Raw genomic sequence first — 23,404 nt, forward strand, 5'->3', positions numbered from 1 at the left:
TTTGGAAAAGGCGCAGGACCATTTTCCCTGCATTTTCCATAAGTATAGCAGCCCATTCAAATAAATGGGCTGCTCTCCCATGCAAACGTGGTCGCAGGGAAACCTACATAGTGTGAACCTAGCCTAAAGCAGTGTTGTAATAACTATTCCTTATCAATGTTTTCTTAAATGCGTGTACAGGCTTTTGAGTTATTCACTGTGTCTTGTGGGGACTATAACATGCCTTGATCAAGGGATCCATTTACAGATGCCTGCTATTCTCTACAGCTGCATGTGACATGCACTAAATATACAGCATTCTGTATGTCTTATAGTTTTCACAAGTAAATGTTGATCTGGCAGTATAGTGATTGTGTCAAATCTATATGCACACAAGAGTAATAGATATGTAATTAATATACTTTATATGGCTGAAAATGTTGTTATGCCTGAAAAGCTAAGGGGTCAGTAGAGCCACATGTTTGACCTTAATGCACAAACATACTGTTGATATCTACTGTAAAATGCTGCTAAATAATCAATTGTTCAGTGTATTAATGGTTTAATCAGTGTGCTAGACAATAAAATGCACACCTATATGGCCAGGCATAGTCTTTATAAGTCCTTAAAGCCTGCCATAGATTGTGTAAATCTCTGCGGGTTCAGCAGGCAGCGGCCGTGGTATGATCCATGTATGGGCAGGCTGATTGTACCCAAGTCAATTCATTGATCAGCTTGAGTACAAACCAGCATGTTGGATTTCTAGCATGCGATTATTGCCAGTGGCTAAAGCAACTAGCAATAATCACTGAGTTCTCCCAGCAGGGACGGCTCCCCGTTCCCCCCCACCAGGAGCGCACAATGGATTGCTTTGGTTGCAGGAAAGAAAGTCGCATCATCTATGGCTTGCCCTCATGTGCGGTTAATAGATGTACTATATGTTTGTTTATAGATGGATATATGTAGTTTTTCCTAAATTTCTGGTAGGAAAGACAGAGCCATTCAGTTTTATGATTACCTATGGCAGTTATATGCCATATTGTGTTATCTGAGATTCTAGTGGAACTTGGGTCTCTGTTATCTGAAACTAATAATGAGAGATCACTGCTCCTTCTCATAAGGCCATTTTTTGCAAGTTGGGTTCCCCAGTTATTTAATGTATCTTGTTTCATGTAAAAGCCTGGCGCCATGTCTAGGCCTTGTATAGCATGTTGGGCACAGTTAGAAACTCTGGTAGGGCTATGTCACTGCTGGACTTTACCAGAGATGAGAAGCTAGACCTTGATTCAATTTGTAACCACACCAGCCACAGTAAAAAAAAATGCTCAATTTAAAAGTAACAATGAATGTGCTAAATGGGACAAGCAAAGTTATTTGTTAAATACTATACTGTACAGTATTTCACATTCTTCAGCCTTGTTAAAGAATACCTTGCAGTAGAATGCAAGGTCCACCAATAATGTCCAGGCCTCCTCCTTTTGTAATAATCACTGGCCAATAGTGTTTCTAAAATGTACCTGTACAGAATAAAGACATATTTTATGTTTTCCTTGCTCCGTTTTCTGCGTTTAGCCCCTTGGTGAGGGCGACTTTACACTCCATCCAGTGAGATCCCTCGGAAGACAGCAGCCCACATTTCACAAGAAGACAGTAATAAACTAGTAAATTAGTAACTAAAGAACGAGTATCTACTCGTGAGATTTGGGGTACTTATCCTTCTCCCAGTAATTTTCCTAGAAGGAAGGTAACATCACACCCTATAATCTGGAGCACTAAGGCAAGTATTTAGTCAGAATTTTTTCTTAACAGGTACATATTGGAAAGAATATCAGCCAGCGATCTATATAGGTGGGGAGGGCCCAGACATTATAAGCAGACCTTGCATGGTACTGAAAAGTCCCCTTTGCTGGTTTCTAGCGTTGCATTGTTGAGAAGTATGTAATTAATGAGATTGTGTATTTTTTTTTTTTATAAACAACAAAATAAAATGTCTTCTAATTTACACTTCAAATTGCCTTAGAGAGCTGATCGTTTGCCGGTATGGAATGTACCTTATTCCTTTTCTTCAGGTCCTCTCTGTGTAAGTCAAGGGGGAGTTTGCATTCAATAACAGGCTCACTGCATTGTTTTTTTTTTTTTTTAACTGTTTAACTTTGTTATGCTTTGGATAAGGATGCTGCTGTGTAACAAAATACACAAAGTATATTAACATCCTACTTCCATCGTTTGCTGTGAATATTTTTCTTGGAAAGTGTTTTAACACTTAACCCTTTCATGTCTAAGCCTATTTCTGACATTTGTTGCTTACAAGTTAAAACCCTTTTTTTTTTGATCGAAAATTACTTAGAACCCCCAAACATTTTATATATATATTTATTTATTTTTATATATATATATATATATATATATATATATATATATATATATATATATATATATATATATTTTAGCAGAGACCCTAGAGAATAAAATAGCGATCGTTGCAATATTTATGTCACACGGTATTTGCGCAGCAGTCTTGCAAACGCACTTTTTGGGGAAAAAATACTTTCATGAATAAAAAAAACTAAACAGAAAGTTAGCCCAATTTCTTTTGAATAATGTCAAAGATGATGTTACGCCAAGTAAATAGATACCCAACATGTCATGCTTTGAAATTGCGCACACTCGTGGAATCTCGGCAAACTACGGTACCTAAAAATCTCCATAGGTGATGTTTTTAAAAAAATGTAGCGGTTACCAAATTAGAGTTACAGAGGAGGTGTTTTGCTAGAATTATTGCTCTCGCTTTAACGATCACAGCAATACCTCACGTGTGATTTGAACACTGTTTACATATGCGTACAAGATTTATGTTTGCGTTTCTTTTCTGCATGAGCTCGCGGGGACGGGGGTGCTTTTAATTTTTTTTTTTTTTCATTTTTTTGCAATCAATTAAAAAAAAAAATTCTGATCACTTTTATTGCTGTCACAAGGAATGTAAACAATCTCTTGTGACAGTAATAGGAGGTGACAGGTACTCTTTATGGAGGGATCAAGGGTTTAAAAGACACCAAATCCCTCCTTTTGCACTTAAAAGTATTTCGATCGCCAAAAGTTGCAAATCTGAATACTGTGTCCCAGAAAAGTTGAAGCTGTTATAGCTGCAAAGGGTGGGCCAACTCAATATTGAACCCTACGGACTAAGACTGGGATTCTATTAAAGTTCATGTGCGTGTAAAGGCAGGTGTCCCAATACTTTTGGTAATATAGTGTATATAGCAGCTAGGCACTGCAAAGTGCTGCATAAATGCTAATCGGATATAACCTGGTTTAATGTGAGTTCACTGATTTTTGTTTTGTCTTGACTGAACTTCTCCTTTTCAATGCAGTGAATTGGTTCTTTTGAAGGCTCTTTTGCTCCTTGCACTAACCAACTATCCTCGTTTTGCTTTCTTTGCTTTGTTCTAGCTTGCTGGACTGTTTATTTCCATCTGCCTCAATCTGCTTTCAGCCTCGCTCTAATATTCCTAACTCTCGCCTCTCCTCTTCTGGCTTTGCAAGGTTAGACCATCTCTTACACTCTTTTGTCAGACTCGTGTTTACCTAGCTTTATAGACATCCAAATAATGAAATGGCCAGGCCACCCCAGTTGGAATTGGCTGGGAAGTCTGATGCAGAGATCTGCTCTCTGGAGCCCCAACCTCACATTTTTAATTTAGAGTTGGTTGTAGTGGCCCTTTAAAGTCACCATGCTTGTATCCTTTTGTGTTTGTGACCGAGTACGTGAAAACGATGTCTGGGAATGTCCCTCATGTCCTCTTGCAGCATATTATGGTAAAGAGTATATAATTCTAAAAACCATCATTATACTGTAGTTTACCAATCCTTAGATGTGGTAGCTACTTTAAGATCTTTTATTTTAATTTGGTGATCCTGCCAGCAACACATTTCCTGTCCTAGGGGGACAATTGTGATCTGCTGTTTTGTATGTGTGGAGGAGCAGCATCTCCCCCTCTTCTCTATAACATAGGGGGAAGGTGTTCTGTAGTTCAGGCATGGAACAGGCAAGGCTGTTTAAGATATCACTGCAGAGAACACAGGACAGCACTGGATTTCTGGAAGGACCAACAGGTGTTTTTTGCACTTATCGAACACTTTAGGCAAATCTAAAACCCTCTAAAAACTACTTGCCGACCAGCCGCTGCAGTTATACGGTGGCAGGTCGTCTCCCCTTCGCGAGAGCACGTAGCTCTACGTCACCTCGCGAAGCGGCCACTAGGGGCACGTGCGCGCCCCTCACTCGTCCCTGATCCCGACGTGCGGGTGCGATCACCGCCGGGCACCCGCGATCGCTCGTTACAGAGCGAGGACCGGGAGCAATGTATGAACAGCAATCTGTCATTTCCCCTATTGAGTCCACCCCCCCTACAGTTAGAACACACCCAGGGAACATACTTAACCCCCTTCCCCTCCCCCTAGTGTTAACCCCTTCCCTGCCAGTTGCATTTTTATAGTAATCAATGCATTTTTATAGCACTGATTGCTAAAAAAATGACCAAAAATGTGTCAAAAGTGTCCGCCTTAATGTCGCAGTACCAAACAAAAAACACTGATCGCCGCCATTACTAGTAAAAAAAAAAAAAGTATTAATAAAAATGCCATAAAACTACCCCCTATTTTGTAAACGCTATAACTTTTGCGCAAACCAATCAATAAATGTTTATTGCAATTTTTTTTTTTTACAAAAAATATGTAGAAGAATACGTATCGGCCTAAGCTAAGGAAAAAAAATTGTGTTTTTATTTATTTTTGGGGGATATTTATTATAGCAAAAAGTTAAAAATATTCATTTTTTTTTTCAAAATTGTCGCTCTATTTTTGTTTATAGCGCAAAAACTAAAAACCGCAGAGGTGATCAAATACCACCAAAAGAAAGCTCTATTTGTGGGAAAAAAAGGACGCCAATTTTGTTTGGGAGCCACGACGCGCGACCGCGAAATTGTCAGTTAAAGCGACGCAGTGCCGAATCGCAAAAAGTGCTCTGGTCTTTGACCAGCAATATGGTCCGGGGGTTAAGTGGATAAAAATCAACTTAACAATTTGCATCCTGTGAAATGCAATCACTGTTTGCCAGAACCAGCATGTGCCCAGAGCTGCTTGACAATACAATAGCGATTCCATTATCCACACTGTAATCGGGGATGGGGAAATTATATATGCACCCCAAATTTAAACCATATATTGAGGATCTTGAGAATACCTCCACCCAGAGCATATTTTTGGGGTGGCAGAAAGTACTGGTTATATGTAAATAATTAGCCAGCTTTCTTTGTACAGTAGGTGTCCATCCCATGTTGGTATTAACATACAATTTAAGGTATTATTTGTAGGGACTACTGATATCAAGTAAACTGCTTTTGTAGTTTCTTTTTTTTTTTTTCTTCAGTATATTTTATACTGGGCATTGAATGACTTGGGAGCAGAATCCCTTACTTCACTATAGATATTGGTTCCTAATTAAATGTTAAAATATTACAATAATTAGTTGTCTTTCAGTGGAGAGCAAAGAGTGTAATAGCTTGCATGAATGCGGTGTGACTGCTGCATGTTAAACTGCTTATGTCATGGCTTTTGCTGTTTTTTTCTTCCAGCTAATAAATTTCAAACCCGCTTGTAATATGGTAATGACTTTTGCAACTATGTACATGTCGTCCTCTCCAGTGTATAGCTTATTGGTTCATAGAAAAATTATTTTTAAAAGAAATGTTTTGTTAAATGGACAACTGATAATACCTGTGAAAGGCACGCAAGTAGTTTATGTAGTGCAAAAATTCAATTCAGCACCATGCAAGTGGGTATTCCATGCAAGACTCATCTCTGCATGCAGAGTAGGAAACATACAAATATAAATATATAGTGGTCTTTTCTTCCAACTTTGACTAATACCATAAGTCCTGTCTTTCTGCATACCTCCCACCCTTTTATGTTGCTTGTATTGTATGCACAATTTCCATTCTTATGCCCCATACACATGATCTGAAAATCGGACAAAAAATACAGATTTCAATGCGATCGTACAATAATCAGATCGTTGGTATAGAGCTTTCGAGAGCCGATCACGACAGTTCATCCGATAGTATTTTAAAGGACATGCACGAAAAATGTTCTCATACAATACCAGATTGTACGATTTGCGTTTAATTGGTACAGTTGTCATCTGAAAATACAATACAAATTCACTACAACACATGAATTTTTTATTCTGTCGTAGGAGAATTTTCGTATATTTAGTAAACTCTTGAGGTTTGATATGCGACTAGCATGCAGGAAAAAAGCGAACGATCTGTTGTTCGATTGTCGGATCGTGTGTACAGGGCAGTAGTCCAGAATGAACAAGGTTATACCATGTGTGAGTTTTGGGAATTGGTGAAGCTGGAGTCACCTGCCCTTAGATATGTCTGGTGTTGCTTCAGTTGTCGTCTTTGTGCTTTTATGTTGGACGGTGCCATGGAAACAGGAACGCTTTGATATGAAGCTTTTCACCTCAGCAAAAGTGAACTTGTTAGCCATTATAAGCCTTTAAAAGTTAAAGGGAAAATACAGACTATGCTTTGTATTGGTGCAAATGCATACACAATGCTTTATTGTGCATTAAAGCATTAATACATGCTCACATTTTTTTTTTAAGTAAATCCATTCTGATCAATTAGTAAAACATTCCTTATTTGTGCCCAACACAGTGTTAGGCCCCTTTCACACAGATGGATAGAATGGTGCTTTTAGCTGCGGATTTTCTAGTTTTCTACCGCAGCTAAAAGCACACAATGCTTTCCTATGGCCCCATTCACACACAACGTTTAGCTGCGATTTCGTTGCATGCGGTTTGGTGCGAATAGAAAAAATTGAATTTAATGCGTCCAGGTGCGCTTTAGCGCAGCTATATGCACTTAACCGCAGGTAATCGCAGTCTTTTGTGTCAACTGCAGATAACAGCGTGAGAAAAAAAAAACAGGAAGCACATCATAATAAAAAAAAATAAAAAGGGTTGCTATGGAAATGACTACCGCAGCTAAACGCGGCCGCATGTAACCGCACGTAATCGCAAATGCAGCTAATCGCAGTGCCCAGAGCCTTGAATTTCACTGAAAAAGTACATGCTTTTAATTGCGGCAAAACTGCCGTCCGTCTGAAGTGGCCTTATTGCTCTACACCACTTCCCCAAACACCCAGGTATGGAATCACCTGCACTGGCCACATCACAGGGAGCAAGTCACTTGGACAGCGCAGGCTCCAGCTGTCAGTCAACTTGCTAGAAGAAGCTTGTTGTTGCTGTATCCCTCTGGGCTATGTGTGTGCGTGGACTCAAGCAGTACAGGGACACTCGGCTGCAGTTCCAACATGCACACATGCAGAAGCAGCTCCATTGGATGGAGCCAACCTAAAGCAGGAGCTAGTAAAGAGTCCTTTTTCACACATGGAAATGCAAAGCAACCACAGGATTTAAAAATAAAATAAAAAACATGGCGCAAACCTGGTGAATGCTGAGGTCTGCAGCACCAAAGGCTTTTTTTTTATTTTAGGATTTTTAACATTTAAGGTAGTCCTTTCAGTTTAAATTAGATTGCATGGCACCTTAAAGAGACCCTGTTAATTAAAAAAGAAAATGCAAGTAGAAATCGAAAAATCAAGTATTTTAAATACATAGCGTTTTTCCTTTTTCATAAATGACTTTGCATTTACTTGCAAAGTGCTTCAGTTGGTTCCCTAGCCTTCTCCTCTAGTGGGAATATGTACCGTAATTACTCTGTACTGGCCCAGCTCCTCTGCCTTTTCCCTCAGCTCAATGCATAACCCTTTATGTAGCTGCTAAGGGAATAGCGAAAGAGAATACTATGGAATATCATGGCTCGGAGTCTGTTGGGGATGCTGACATCACATCTATAATAGTGGCGCCAACCAGCATTCTCTGGGCTCTTCTCTACACCCGGGAGGCTTTTACATGTAAATAATATGTCTAAAGTATGTTAAATGGACATATAATCTTATGAAGAGGAGAGATTGCTGTTTATATGAATGGCCTGGTGAGGGGGTCTCTAGCAGACTAAAAATGGACCTGACCCCTTTTTATTTATTCAGTGCACCACAGTTTGTATATTTTGGTGCACTCCATTGCCTGCTACTGTAATTGCACATTGGGGTGCCGTTCAGGAATATAGTACCACACCACAGTGCACATGCAACCACAATGGGGGGGGGGGGGAGGTGTTCTTGCCCCTAAAATTTGTTGGCGTTTTTTTTTTGGTGCAATTGTGAACTATTAAAATCTTGTACTCTTAGCTTATGGTTTGCCATCCAATCATGATGATTTACATGGCGGGCAATAAAAAAAACAGACATCAAACCCTTCCCTACTCTATCCAAAACCCCCAAAATGTTTTGGTTAAAACTTGCTTAAGGAACCTCCCACATCATCCCCCACTACACACACACTTGAAAAAGTATTCGCACCCCTTGAAATTTTCCACATTTTGTCATGTTACAACCAAAAACATAAATGTGTTGTATTGGGATTTTATGTGAGAGACCAACACAAAGTGGCACATAATTGTGAACTGGAAGGAAAATGATAAATGGTTTTAATTTTTTTTTTTTTTTTACAAATATCTGAAAAGTGTGGCGTGCATTTGTATTCAACCCTCCTTACTTTGATATCCCTAACTAAAATCTAGTGGAATCTAGAGTCCCCCTGTGTAAAATATAATCTTAGTCTAAATACAGCTGTTCTGTGAAGCCCTTAGAGGTTTGTTAGAGAACCTTGGTGAACAAATCGCATCATGAAGACCAAGGAACACACCAGAAAGGAAAGAGTCCACCTGTGTGTATTTTAGTCTCCGTCTAAATACAGCTGTTCTGTGAAGCCCTCAAAGGTTTGTTAGAGAGAACCTTAGTGAACAAAAAGCATCATGAAGGCCAAGGAACACACCAGACGGGTCAGGGATAAAGTTGTGGAGAAGTTTAAAGCAGGATTGTCTTTTAAAAAAATATCCCAAGCTTAGAACATCTCACGGAGCACTGTTCAATCTATCATCTGAAAATGGAAAGAGTATGGCACAACTGCAAACCTACCAAGACATGGCCGTCCACCTAAACTGACAGGCCGGGCAAGGAGAGCAATAATCAGAGAAGCAGCCAAGAGGCCCATGGTAACTGGAGGAGCTGCAGAGATCCACATCTCAGGTGGAAGAATCTGTCCACAGGACAACTATTAGTTGTGCACTCCACAAATCTGGCCTTTATGGAAGAGTGGCAAGAAGAAAGCCATTGTTATAAGAAGTCCTGTTTTCAATTTGCCAGAAGCCATGTGGGGGACACAGCAAACATGTGGAAGAAGATGCTCGGGTCAGCTGAAACGAGAATTAACTTTTTGTCCTATAGCAAAGGTTATGTGTGGTGGAAAACTTAACACGACATATCACCCTGAACACACCATCCCGACTGTGAAACGTGGTAATGGCAGCATTATGTTGTGGAGATGCTTTGCTTCAGCAGGGATAGGGCTGATGGGAAGATGGATGGAGCCAAATACAGGGCAATCTTAGAAGAAAACCTGTTAAAGTCTCCAAAATACTTGAGACTGGGGCGGAGGTTCACCTTCCAGCAGGACAACGACCCTAAACATACAGCCAGAGCTACAATAGAATGGTTTAGATCAAAGCATATTCATGTGTTAGAATGGTTCAGTCAAAGTTCAGACCTAAATCCAATTGAGAATCTGTGGCAAGACTTGAATTTTCTGTTCAGACGCTCTCCATCCAATCCGACAGAGCTTGAGCTATTTTGCTAAGAAGAATGGTCAAAAATGTCTCTCTCTAGATGTGCGAAGCTGGTAGAGACATCTCCAAAAAGACTTGAAGCTGTAATTGCAGTGAAAGGAGGTTCTACAAAGTATTGACTGAATACAAATGCAAGCCACGCTTTTCAGGTATTTTGTTTTTGTCAAAGATTTTGAAAACCTCTCTTTATTTTCCTTCCACTTCACAATAATGTGCCACTTTGTGTTGGTCTATCACATAAAATCCCAATAAAATACATTTAAGTTTTTGGTTGTAACATGACAAAATGTGGAAAATTTCAAGGGGGGGTATGAATACTTTTTCAAGGCACTGTAAAACATTTTCAGCTTGCCAGCCCTGGGACCCTCTATCTATTCCACACACCATCCTTTCTTATGCCAGAATACACCAGCATGAGAGTTCTGGCTTTGGAATGTGCTGTGTGGCCAAATTGTTAAGACCTCTGCTAGCAATGTAGTAATTTCTGGCAGGTAAATTAGGCAGGTCCCAGTTCTCTTTGTGCAGCAGAAATGTTTTCATGCCTTTTTATAAACATCTGCAATGATCAACATGAGCAAAAAGTTAATACATAGGACATTGTGTACTTTTTTTACTTGTTTTTTCTGGCTGTAGCAACTACATTCCATCATGTCTCTGGAGTCCTGAATACATTTTATTGGTTTCTATTCACTACTTTTCACTTTGACAATAATAAGCAGCACCACATATCATGACAGCATTACAAAGTCACGAGTAAGTTTACCATACCGGTTAAAGCGGAGCTCCACCCTATTTCAATACATTATCTTAATCAAACAGCAGACTAGAATGCATTAAGGGATGAAAGGTTTTTTTTTTTTTCTGCGATAGTACCTTTGTTATCAGCAGCTGTCACTCGGCTTCCTGTCTCTCTCTTTTGCGGGTAGCGCGTAATTTTTTTTACCCGCAATGTCTCCTGGGAGCTTTTCTCATTACTTCCTCAGAGTTATGGTGGAATTTCTTAAAGCGCAACGCTGCTGTCTCGTCACATCAGGCTCCCCATCACAGATTGCTCTGGAAGTGACCGTCGCCACCATCTTGCTACTCCCCACACTCCTGCACAGTAATGATAGAGTGAGAAGGGTCAAGCAGTGTAGCAAGATGGCGGCGACGGGACGTCACTTCTGGAGCAATCTGTGATAGGAGAGCCGAATGTGACGAGACACCGCCCGTTTAGATGGAAACCCGGAACAAGGAAATGAGTGCTTGTGGGCTTAACAGTGCCCACAAGCAAAATGGAAACGGCGTTACAAAGAAAATATAAGTTATAATTCCAGACGAAATCGGACAGCGGATGACTTTAAACAGCAGTAGAGTGAGTGCTCTCTTTATACGCCATAAATAATTTAATGGCCTAAAAAAAAACGAATGGCTACGGGAGATCCGCTTTAAGATGTGAAGGACTAAAGCAGTAGAAATTCATTTTATTTTGAGTATAATTAATTTTCTTGCTATAAATGATAAAATGCTAAAACACTAATCTTGAACCCCCTTTTGTGGCCTAACATGACAAAAATGGTCTCTGGCTGTTGAGAACAATGTTGCTCTTTTATATTAAATTTAGGATTATTATTTTTTACATTTGGATGGAGTAAGGAACCACTGTTCATTGTTTTCTCTTTTTGCCAACTGTGGAGATTTGCCTTCACTTCTTGACCTTTAGCCAAAAACAATTGTCCCTATTGGAAAGTTTCTTCCTCTATTCCTTTTCTGGTGATAACCCAGGATTTGGGATTTTCTTACACCCTCACTTTCAATGATGATAAAAAGGACAAATGGAGGGGAAGAATCTCCCCAATGGACATAGACAGCTAATCCCTCTTTACTCTATCAATAACTAAGAATCCCCCTCCCAAAAGAAAGGGATTATACTTTTAGTCATCAATGCGTTGTTTTAGTGTGATAAAGGCAACAGCCAGGTACAAACATTGTGTAGCATTACTAGTATGGCTCCCCCCATGTACATATACTGGTAATATTAAAAACACTGTCGTTTCTCTAAGACTCCATTCATACCTGAGCAATCTGCACCTACAGCTGCTGCAGCTCATTTTGTTGTACCTTTTTTTTTTTTTTTTTTTTTTTTTAGAGAAGCATTTTCGGAGTGTCACCATTCATTTGAATGGGCCTCCCTCCGATCCACAAGAAGCTCATTTACCAAATCTTGGCACAGAGCCAGGAGCGTTTGCAGTTGTGATTTTGCCGCGACTGTAGTGCATTTTGTTGCTCAACAATGGCAGCAAAATCGCACTGAGGTTTTTAAACAATGGCATTGCAAATGCGTTCAGCTTTTTTGCAGCGATTCTGGATTTGTGGGCAGAATTACAGCGACCCCAATCCGGATCACCCGGGTGTAAACTGAGCCTTAAGAAGCAAAATAATCACTAGTAGCTAAATGGTGTATTTGTTGCAGTCCATCTATCATTTCTAAAAGAAGGGCAGTTAGTAGCAAAAAGACAAATGCAAAAAATATTAAGAGTGTTATGAAATATAACCACACAAAAAAAACACACTTGCACTGCTCTGTCATTTTTCACAGTAAAAAAAATGTAAAATGAGTAATAAATCAGACTCTGCTGTCCTGCTGGTTGGAATGTACCTATTGCCACCAGGGGGTGCTCTGTCCCTTCTGATATCACAGTCTCCAGCTACTTCTATGTAAAGAATATGCAGGGAGGTAGGTGATGTAAATTTATGAATCTCATATTTGTCTAGTAATTGTCATTTGTGAAAGCTGCATTGAGGGATGTAAAGTGTAGGGTTATTACCAACAATAGGTTTTGCCTAGTTAAAAATTTTGCTGCAGATTCTTTTTTTGGGTGGGGAGTGCCTAAGACGATTTTAAAGCTGGCAAAGGAGTCGATCAATTGCAATTAAGCCTTAAGGGCCATACACACGAGCTGAATATCAGGCGGTTCAATAGAAACTGGCTGCCACTCGGCTCTTTTGTATGGCAGCCGGCCAAATGTCCGGCTTCTGTCAAAGGGTATCCCCGAGAAAGGTCTTCTGATCAGCTTCCAACCAGCGCTCTCAGCCTAGGGGGGTCCCCCTGTCAGAACACGATAGCTGAACGAGGAGATTGATGTACTAACATTGCATAGTTAGTACAGCGGCTCCTCCCAAGCAGTTCATTTTTTTTTTGTTCTGCCCGCTGGATTAAATGGGGGGGGGGGGGGAAATAAACTTCTAGTGTGTACCAGGTATATAAGTCACCATACATATTGCATTGTGATTGTACAATCTCCTTTAGATCTACCTATTGGTTTATTGTATACAAATAAATAAGTCCCCCTGTTATTTAGTTTGGTAAATATAAAGTTGAATATACAAAGATTGCCTGGCCAGATTATAACGTTTTATGATGACCTTAAAGCCCTGTATACTCAGGCCACATGTCGGGAGACATCGGCTGGTTCAATAAAAACAGGCCGACGTTCGGCCCTTGTGTATGTCAGTCGGTCCGACAGAAGCCGGCTTTTGATGGACAAGCATACAGGAAAACCACCAGCCAACCAGCTCCCGATCAGCCTTCTCAGCCAATGGCTAAGAGCGCTAATCTGCATGTTCTGGCCGGGGGGGGGCGGCATCCCTCTGTTAGAACACAAAAGCTCAGCAGGGGAGATCGCTGTGCTGTTCTTTCCATAGTGAGTTCATGGGCTCCACCAGAGCTGTCATTTTTTTTGTTTTTGCTCAACCCGCTATGTTGGAAAAAAAACAAAAACCTGTTAGTGTGTTCCAGGCTTTAAAGATGGACTTTAGGAGTTTTTTTTTGTAAACTTGCATTGGCTTTGCTCTATGTAAGTATTGATTATCCTATATCCTGAGGATGCTGAAAATCACTGTACTAGCCTGAGCTACATACAATGAGAGCCGTGATCTTCCCGTCCTCTGCACACTTGACCACAGGGGGCACCTCTGCCATTCAGCCAACTCCTATTTTTTTCAATGAATACAATGCCTTCTTAGATTGGAACAGGTGAATATTGTGGCATCACCATCTCTCCTCTCCACATCACTCAACCAAAGAACATCTTGTATTCATGGGGAAAAAATACAATAAGTTTTATGAATGGCAGACGTAACAAGCGAAACCATGTGGTCAGTGTATAGAGGGAAAGCCATTGGCACAGAAGCTCTCTGGATATCAGATATACATTATGCTTTAGGTCCCCCTGAAAGATCCTCTACTCAGCCAAGATACACCCACACTGTTCTGTATTCTGAAGTGGCAGTAATGGGTAGAGCTGGGTTATCTCATGAGAGATATTAATGGAAGAAAGGATAAGATTCCTACCCACATAGTCTGTAGCAGTGCTAGGTTCCTATACAATTGCTGTTTTACCATACATTGATATTATATGATGTGCAGTATTGTATGTGAGCCTTAAAAGCAAATTATGAAAGAAATGTATGGGTTGCTGTTGATCTTCTCCCTCTCTGAAAAAGCTATTCATCTTTTATGCCAGCCTGCTCACCTTCGTTCACTGACTGAGATTATTCCAGGTCAGCTACTCAGAAAATACTGAAGATAGACATGTAGTTTGTATTTTACCCAATAATACATTTTTCTAGGTAATATATTTCTAAAGGTGCTATTGACATTAAATTTTCACCACATGTCAATAACAACCCATGCAATTCATACATACGAAAAAAACAAAACAATTAAATTCAGAAATTTGTAATAAAATGGAATGACATTGGGGGATAAAGTGTTGAACGCATGAAAATAAGGAGATGCAAATAGGCATGGAAAGCCAAGACACCAGCTGAAATCTATCCGTAATTAGAAAGTCACCCTGTCCCTTGTTAGTGCAAATTAACATCAGCTGGTTCAGTCTCAACTGATGGCCTATAAAAAGGTGTCTCATTACCAAGGTGTCAGCCGAGAAACTTCTCATGACGGGTAACTGCAAAGAGTTTTCCCAAGACCTTCCCAACCTTATTGTTGCAAAACATACTGATGGCATTGGTTGCAGGAAGATTTCTAAACTCTTGAATGTTCTAGTGAGCACTGTTGGGGCCGTAATCCGGAAGTGGAAAGAACATTATTTTACCATAAACGGGCCACGACCAGGTGCGCCTCCTTGCAAATTATCAGAAGAGTTGTCCAGGAGCCAAGGGCACCAATATTTCGTTTTTTTCATAGAAGAGGCCCACAGGACCTTCAATATTGGAAGACTGTGTGAAAGAATGGGCCAAAATCACACCCGAGCAATGCATGCGACTAGTTTTTCCATACAGGAGGCATCTCTACACTGGATTTTTTCACAAGTATTTAATTTCAGTTCAATACTTTTTTCCCTGTGTCATTCCATTTTATTACACATAACTTAATTTCTGAACTTGCCTTATTTATCGGCATATAACTCGCACCTTCATTTTGAGAGACGTTTCAGGAAAAAAAAACGTACATTTTAAATAAAGAACTTTGAAGCCAAATAAGGGTCAGTGCCCATCAATGCAGCCTAATCAATGCCCTTCTGCAGCCTAAAAATTGCTCATCAATGCCCATCCACAGCCTCCCCATTGCCATGAATGCAGTCTGATCAATGCCCATCTCAGGGAAGGGGCGGGATGAGCGCCGTCAGATTACAGACAGCGAGAATCTCCTGTTTACTTAATATAAAGTCCCGCCTCCTGGACCAGCTTTTATGATAGACCGAACAATGGTTCAATGCTTGACCAGGAGGCGGGACTTTCTTTTAAAGAGGCCGCTGTGTAAACAGGAGATTGTCGCTGTATGTAATTTGTTGGCGCTCGTCCCACCCTCCTCCCCGGTCTCTCCGAGGCAGGCCAATATAACACGCACACACTATTTGAAAACGATTTGCAGGGTGAAAAAGTGAGTGTTTATATGCCAATAAATACAGAATTTGTTTTGGTTTCTTTGTATGTCTGAATTGCTTGGGTTGTTGCCGACGTGGGGAAAATTCTTTGTCAACAGCACCTTTAGGAATATATTTACCTAGCAAAATGGTGACGTGTTTGATACATATTTTTCCCGCTGTGTGTATATATGAATACAGTTTGTGCTCATAAGTTTACATACCCTGGCAGAATTTATGATTTCTTGGCAATTTGTCAGAGAATATGAATAAGACAAAAACTTTTCTTTCACTCATGTTTAGTGTTTGCTTGAAGCCATTTCTTATCAGTCAACTGTGTTTACTCTTTTTAAATCATGATGACAACAGAAACTACCCAAAGGACCCTGATCAAAAGTTTTTTGGTCTAATAACATGCACACAAGTTGACACACAAAGGGGTTTAATGGCTATTAAAGGTAACCATCCTCACCTGTCATCTGTTTGCTTGTAATTAGTGTGTGTGTGATTGATAAAAGGTCAATGAGTTTCAGGACTCCTGACATACCCTTGCATCTTTCATTCAGTGCTGCACTGACATTTCTGAATTCTGAGTCATGGGGAAAGCAAAAGAATTGTCAAAGGATCTGCAGGAAAGGGTAGTTGAACTGTATAAAACAGGAAAGGGATATAAAAAGATATCCAAGGAATTGAGAATGCCAATCAGCAGTGTTCAAACTCTAATCAAGAAGAGGAAAATGAGGGGTTCTGTTGAAACCAAACCACGGTCAGGTAGACCAACTAAAATTTTAGCCACAACTGCCAGGAAAATAGTTTGGGATGCAAAGAAACCCACACATAACTTCAGGTGAAAAACAGGACTCTCTGAAAACATGTGGTGTGGCTGTTTCAAGATGTACAAAAAGGAGGCACTTTGAGAAAGATGGGCTGCATGGTCGAGTCGCCAGAAGAAAGCCATTACTATGCAAATGTCAGAAAGTATCCCGCTTACAATACGCCAAACAGCACAGAGACAAGTCTCAAACCTTCTGGCACAAAGTCATTTGGAGTGATGAGACCAAAATTGAGCTTTTTGGCCGTAACCATAAACACTACATTTGGAGAGGAGGCAACAAGGCCTATGATGAAAGGTACACCATTCCTACTGTGAAACACGGAGGTGGATCGCTGATGGTTTGGTGATGTGTGAGCTACAAAGGCACGGGATGTTTTGGTCAAAATTGATGACAAGATGAATGCAGTATGTTATCAAAAAATACCGGAGGAACATTTGCATTCATCAGCCAGGAAGCTGCGCATGTGATGTACTTGGACATTCCAACATGACAATGATCCAAAACACAAGGCCAAGTCTACCTGGCATTGGCTACAGCAGAATAAAGTGAAGGTTCCAAAAATTTACAGGAACTGGAGGCTTTTTGCCAAGAGGAATGGGCAGCTTTACCATCTGAGAAGATAAAGAGCCTCATCCACAAATACCAAAAAAGACTTCAAGCTGTCATTGATGTTAAAGGGGACAATACACTGCATTTTTTTTTTTACACCTGTAAGGCAAAAGCCATAATGAGCTAGTATGCACTGGTGCATACTAGCTCATTATGAAATACTTGCCTTAAAACGAGGTGTAGAGAACTTACCTGGTCCACGCCGACCGAGATGTCATCTTGCTCCTGGGTGTCTTCTGGGTATCGCCGCTCCAGCGCTGTGATTGGCTGGAGCGGCGTTCCCGTCACTCCGGCAAGGCGATCCCGTCACTCCGAGATTTCATTCCGGCAAGGTCCGGCAGCTTCCGGCCCTTTACCCGAGGATCCCCCCGCGCATGCGCCGCTGCAATCAGTGGCGCATTGCGGGGGGAATATCTCCTAAACCGTACAGGTTTAGGAGATATTCTTTATACCTACAGGTAAGCCTTATTATACGCTTACCTGTAGGTAAACATAAAGAATTTCAGTATACAACCACTTTAAGAACTGGGGTATGTAAACTTTTGATCAGGGTCATTTGGGTAGTTTTTGTTGTCATTATGAACCAAGTTAATCGAAAATAAATGGCTTTAGCCAAACACTAACCATGAGTGAAAGAGAAGTGTTTGTGTTCTCATTCATATTCTCTGATAGATTGCCAATAATCATAAATTCTGCCTTGGAATGTAAACTTATGAGCATAACTGTATATAGCAGGTAGCATTGGAACCCTACAATTTCCTTATGACAGGTCATTTTAAAGAGAGACAATCATGGGCGAAAAAAAGAAAACTGCAGTATGTTTTCAAGTCCAGACACCTAAAGGGGAAAGACATACCTTTAGTTAGTTGAATCCCAGATAATTCTGACAGGCAAAGATTCGGGACTTCCTGTTGGTGACAAACTTCTTCTTACCTCCATCAAAAATATATTGGTAAGTGATGCTGCCCATCACAATGATGGACAAAAAGGAGTGTTGGGGCTTACAGCAGTTTCTGACTCTCCTTGAAAGTGTCATTGCTTCACCTGTCAAAACAGCCCTGACAACCACGAGAAGAAGATTTTGGAGGTTGCTGCAGGATATTTTCACCTCTGGGTTCCTGCAACCGTTTTTTTTTTTCCTGATATCTGCTGTTTTATTTCAATTACATTTAAGATCAGATCTTTTGTGCTTTATCAGATCTCAGTAATGAGTGGAAGCAAACCGCTTCTGTGAGAAACTATTCATTTGCATGTGGTGACAATTAAATCAGATAACAAATGCAGATATTTTTCAACAGTTTTTTTTTTTTTTCTCACATCCACATAGAAATTTTTTATTAGTTAAACACAGATAACAAATGTGTTCCTGTACTGGACCTTTGCAACATTTAATTAGACCTAACAATAAAAGCTACACTTTGCCTAAAGACAACCGGGCGTGTATCAGCATTACTAAATTACTTCATTACTTTTGATATGAAAAACCTTTCTTGCCATTAATAATTGTTTTTACAAAGTTCCTCATGTGTCCTAAAGCCATGGTTCCCAATTTCCATGTGCCTAGTGGGTGTTTCACATCATTAAAGACTGAAAACGATATATCGTCTTTTAGTCATGAAAACCTTGTCGGGTGGACTGGCAGCAAGGTTATAAAATTTGCATGACACCAATAGGTAGTACAAGCTATTTATGTAATAAGTCATGTACCTATATAAACTATGCATGCAAGTACGTTTTTGTATTTAAGCATTAACACATTATTTAACATTAAAGTGATCTTATTTATACAGTTCGGTAAAAAAATAAAAAGGTTTAAAAGTTGTAGTTTTCTTTTTATAACACAATGTTCTTTTCCTTTAGATCCCATCAGCACCTAGTCCTGTTGCAGATTTCTCCGCCATCAAAGAGCTGGACTCCTTAAATAACGAAATTGTCGAATTGCAAAGGTGAGCGCAAGTAATGTATATATTTGGTGGCTGCAGCCACCGGGAAGAATGTGTGTAAAACATTCAGTTGAACCCAGAGGAGATATGCTGTGTCTCTTAGACCCTGCATGTCTTATAAAGAGAACCGGTCACCTAAAAATCATCACATAGGGGACTTTTTGTCCCCTATATGGGGGGGGGGGGGGGGGTTTAGTAATGAAATAAAGTTACACCCAAGCACAAAAATACCCCCCCCCCCAAAAAAAAAATTGAGGCCGCGCCTTCCCCCACATATACGCATGTAGGGTGCCTACGCGTGAAAACGTCAATTGTGATACACGTTGCGCTTTGCCACCACGCCGGAGTGAGAGCAATAATTCCAGCACCAGACCTCCTTCGTAACACTAAACTGATGACTTATAGGGGGCTTTTGAAATGTTGCCTATAGAGAATATAGGGTACTAAAATTTGTCCTTCACACATATTTAAGGTTTGACATGTTGGACATCTATTTACTAGGTGTAACCTCGTCTTTTATATTCTACCAAAAATATGGGTAGTTTATTGCATTTGTGTGCCCTAAAATTAATTTTATTGTGTTTTTTACTGCAATTTTTCATTTCCTAGACCTTTGCGGTAATATCTTGTGACATAAAAAATTGGAACTACCGCTATTTTATTCTCTAGGGCAGTGATTGCAAACCTTTGCACCCCAGAACTATGTTTCCCACGATGTTCAACTACACTGCAGAGTAGGCATTGTGGGAAATGTAGTTCCAAAACATCTGGGGTGCCAAGGTTCGCCATCACTGCTCTAAAGTGTCTGCTTTCAGAAAATATATAAGGTTTGGGGGTTTTGTGTAGGGCTGCAACTAACGATTATTTTCATAATTGATTAGTTGGCCGATTATTATTTCGATTAATCAATTAATCGGATAATAGCCTTAAAAAAAAAAATTTGCTTTTAAAAAAAAAAATTTGCTTTTAAAAAAAAAAATTTGGGCCAATTTGTTGTTGGGCAGATTACGAAACACAAATTGTCGCAAAAACGCATTACATGCTTTTCTGCAGCTACTCCATTGAAGTATATTGAACCAAAAAAAAAATAGCACCGTTTTGCGTTAAAAACTCTTTGCCCTTTCCAAATACCCATTAGCTGAAAAAAAAAATCATGGATGTGAACGTGTCCCATAGGAAACCATGTAAATCAGGGGTGTCCAAACTTTTTTCAAAGAGGGCCAGATTTGATAAAGTGAACATGCGTGAGGGCCGACTATTTTGCCTGACATTCTTTGAACCATTAAAATTCGGTGTGTGTTCGTCTGAGCACTAATACACGGCCCAACAAGAATTCTCTTGCCTTTGTGGCTGTGTGTGGTGAAGAGATGAGCTTGGGCGTGTTATTTGGATACACTGTATTTCTTTTGTGGCCCCAACAAATCCCAGAGCGCTGCTCAGGACGAAGGATGAGCTTGGACGTGTTATTTGGATATACCGTATTTATTGGCGTATAACACGCACAGGCTTACCATTGCCATGAATGCAGCCTCACTATTGCCATGAATGCAGCCTCACTATTGCCATGAATGCAGCCTCACTATTGCCATGAATGCAGCCTCACTATTGCCATGAATGCAGCCTCACTATTGCCATGAATGCAGCCTCACTATTGCCATGAATGCAGCCTCACTATTGCCATGAATGCAGCCTCACTATTGCCATGAATGCAGCCTCACTATTGCCATGAATGCAGCCTCACTATTGCCATGAATGCAGCCTCACCATTGCCATGAATGCAGCCTCACCATTGCCATGAATGCAGCCTTACCATTGCAACCAATGCAGCCTCACATGTGCCATAAATGCAATTCATTTAATAATCGATTAGTTGTCGATTAATCGATTAGTTGTTTGGCCCCTAGTTTTGTGTAATCTTCAGGCTTAAAAAGATTTTATAAACCCGTGCAAAATGCAAGAAACCGGCTCTGGCAGCGAAAAGGTTAAAGTGTATCTAAACCCAAGTACAAATATTTTAAATATTTCTGCTTACCTTTGCCCAGCACATTTCCTTTACTACAGTGGCCACGTTCATTCATTTTACTGTATGCATTGGGGAGCATTGATGTTGCCTTAGGACAGAAAGTGTACAAGAACTACAGAATATCTCACTTTCCTATCGTTCATGTGAGGAGGTGTTCTGTAGCTCCGAAGACTGGGTGGGGCTGATAACACTACTTTAGATAACGTTGCAGAGTACACAAGGCAGCACTGGATTTATGGCAGGATCAGTACGTTTTTTGTTTGCACTTATTGAGCAGGTATAACAAAACACGTTTAATGGAACGTTTATCGGAGAAAATGAAGGAAAGTTCATAGTTGGGGTTTATATATTTTTTAACTGACCTCAAATGTCCTTTTTGTCCATTTTTTTGTTAAAGTAAAATATAACAATCTAAATTGAATTATTGATGTATCCCATTAACTTAGGGCAGAGATGGCGAACCTTGGCACCCCAGATGTTTTGACATTTCCCATGATGCTCTTGCACTCTGCAGTATAGTTGTGCATCATGGGAAATGTAGTTCCAAAACATCTGGGGTGCCAAGGTTCACCATCACTGTCTTAGGGGATTTGGAAGGAAATTTCTACCCTATCAGAGTAAATTTGACCATCATTTTGAAAAGGGTTCATTTCCTCCATGGACATTTTTCATTATTTATAATGTAGAAATAAATAATGCTTTGGTATAGATTTCCTCTTAACAGGCTAGTCTGTGAAACACTGGTATGAAAGCAGAATTGCTTTTTGTTTATTTTTTTTGCAGAAGAAAATCTGTATGTATGTTCTATAATAAAGTAAAATTTTCTGCCTGCCAGCAATTTTCTTCATGTACAATGAGCCGTGCATACGAAGTTCATTGTACAATCTCAGCATGCTGTGCCTGCTGGGGTGAAGTATCTCCTGTGCAAATGTGTGGATGTTGCATCATCCTGGGCCAGCCAATTAACATGGCTAAAGACTTCAGATGGAAGTAGTAGCAATACACCAATGAGGATGATTGCAGATGTCGCATCGCTGGAGGAGTGTTTTTGGGAGGTAAATGTTCCAGTGTGTGCAAATTTGCACATTACAGCAAAGCCCCATCCCAGCCAAAATGATTTATTCTCCTATTTAGTTTGCCCAGTCTCCTATGATGTCTGACATCAACAAGACGTTTTCATCCACACAACTGCCACTCACTGGATATTTTCTCTTTTTCAGACCATTCTCTGTAAACCCTAGAGATGGTTGTGTGTAAATATCCCAGTAGATCAACAGTTTTAGAAATACTTAGACCAGCCAGTCTGGCAACAACAACCAATGCCACGTTCAGTCACTTAAAGCGGAGGTCCACCCCAAAAACAAACTTCTTATTTACCACTTAAGCCCCCGGACCAGGTCGCTAAAGGACCAGGCCACTTTTTGCGATTCAGCACTGCGTCGCTTTTAACTGACAATTGCGCGGTCGTGCGACGTGACTCCCAAACAAAATTACGTTTTTTTTCCCCCTACAAATAGAGCTTGCTTTTAGTGGTATTTGATCACCTCTGCAGTTTTTATTTTTTGCGCTATAAACAAAAATAGAGCGATTTTTATTTTGAATTTTTTTTTTATATTTTTTACTTTTTGCTATAATAAATATCCCCAAAAAAGATATAAAAAAAACATTTTATTTTTCTCAGTTTAGGCCGATACATATTCTACATATTTTTGGTAAAAAAATCGCAATAAGCGTTTGATTGGTTTGCGCAAAAGTTATAGTGTCTACAAAATAGGGTTTTTTTTTATAGCTTTTTTTTTTTTTTACTAGTAATGGCGGCGATCTGCGATTTTTATTTTTTATTTTTTTTATTGTGACTGCGACATTATGGCGGACACATTGGACACTTGACAAATTTTCGGGACGGTCAGTGCTATAAAAATGCACTGGTTACTGTGAAAATGACACTGGCAGTGAAGGGGTTAACCACTAGGTGGCGCTCTAGGAGTTAAGTGTTCCCTAAGGAGTGATTCTTACTGTAGGGGGGTGTGGCTTGCTGTGACACGTCACTAATCGTGTTCCCGATGACGGAGCGCAATCAGTGACAGTGTCACTAGGCAGAACGTGGAGATGTTGTGTTTACACGAACATCTCCCCGTTCTATCTCTTCGTGAGACGATCGCGGGTTTCCCTTGCAGCGATCGAGTCCGCAGGACCCGTGTGCGGGCTCACGGAGATCACGCGCCCGCAACAACCGCTTCTTAAAGGGGACTTGCAGGTACGTCCTTTTGCCTGCCTGTGCCATGTTGCAGACTTATATCTGCGTGCGGAGGGCGGCAAGCGGTTAATAGGT

At 40.2% G+C, this 23,404-nt stretch overlaps 1 protein-coding gene across 7 annotated transcripts in view; it reads left to right on the plus strand.

The window, feature by feature from the left end:
• Positions 1-23,404, plus strand: part of EPS15 (epidermal growth factor receptor pathway substrate 15) — a 158,655-nt gene that overhangs the window by 66,997 nt on the left and 68,254 nt on the right. For 5 of the 7 annotated variants that reach the window (XM_040360496.1, XM_040360498.1, XM_040360494.1 and 2 more), the window contains 2 exons: positions 2,000-2,059; positions 18,967-19,052. In XM_040360496.1, coding sequence (XP_040216430.1) covers positions 2,000-2,059; positions 18,967-19,052 — 146 coding nt within the window. The remainder of the gene's footprint in view (positions 1-1,999; positions 2,060-18,966; positions 19,053-23,404) is intronic. The other 2 variants (XM_040360499.1, XM_040360500.1) reach the window with 1 other exon arrangement.

The sequence above is a fragment of the Rana temporaria genome, chromosome 7 (genome assembly GCF_905171775.1).
Source record: "Rana temporaria chromosome 7, aRanTem1.1, whole genome shotgun sequence".
NCBI lineage: Eukaryota > Metazoa > Chordata > Amphibia > Anura > Ranidae > Rana > Rana temporaria.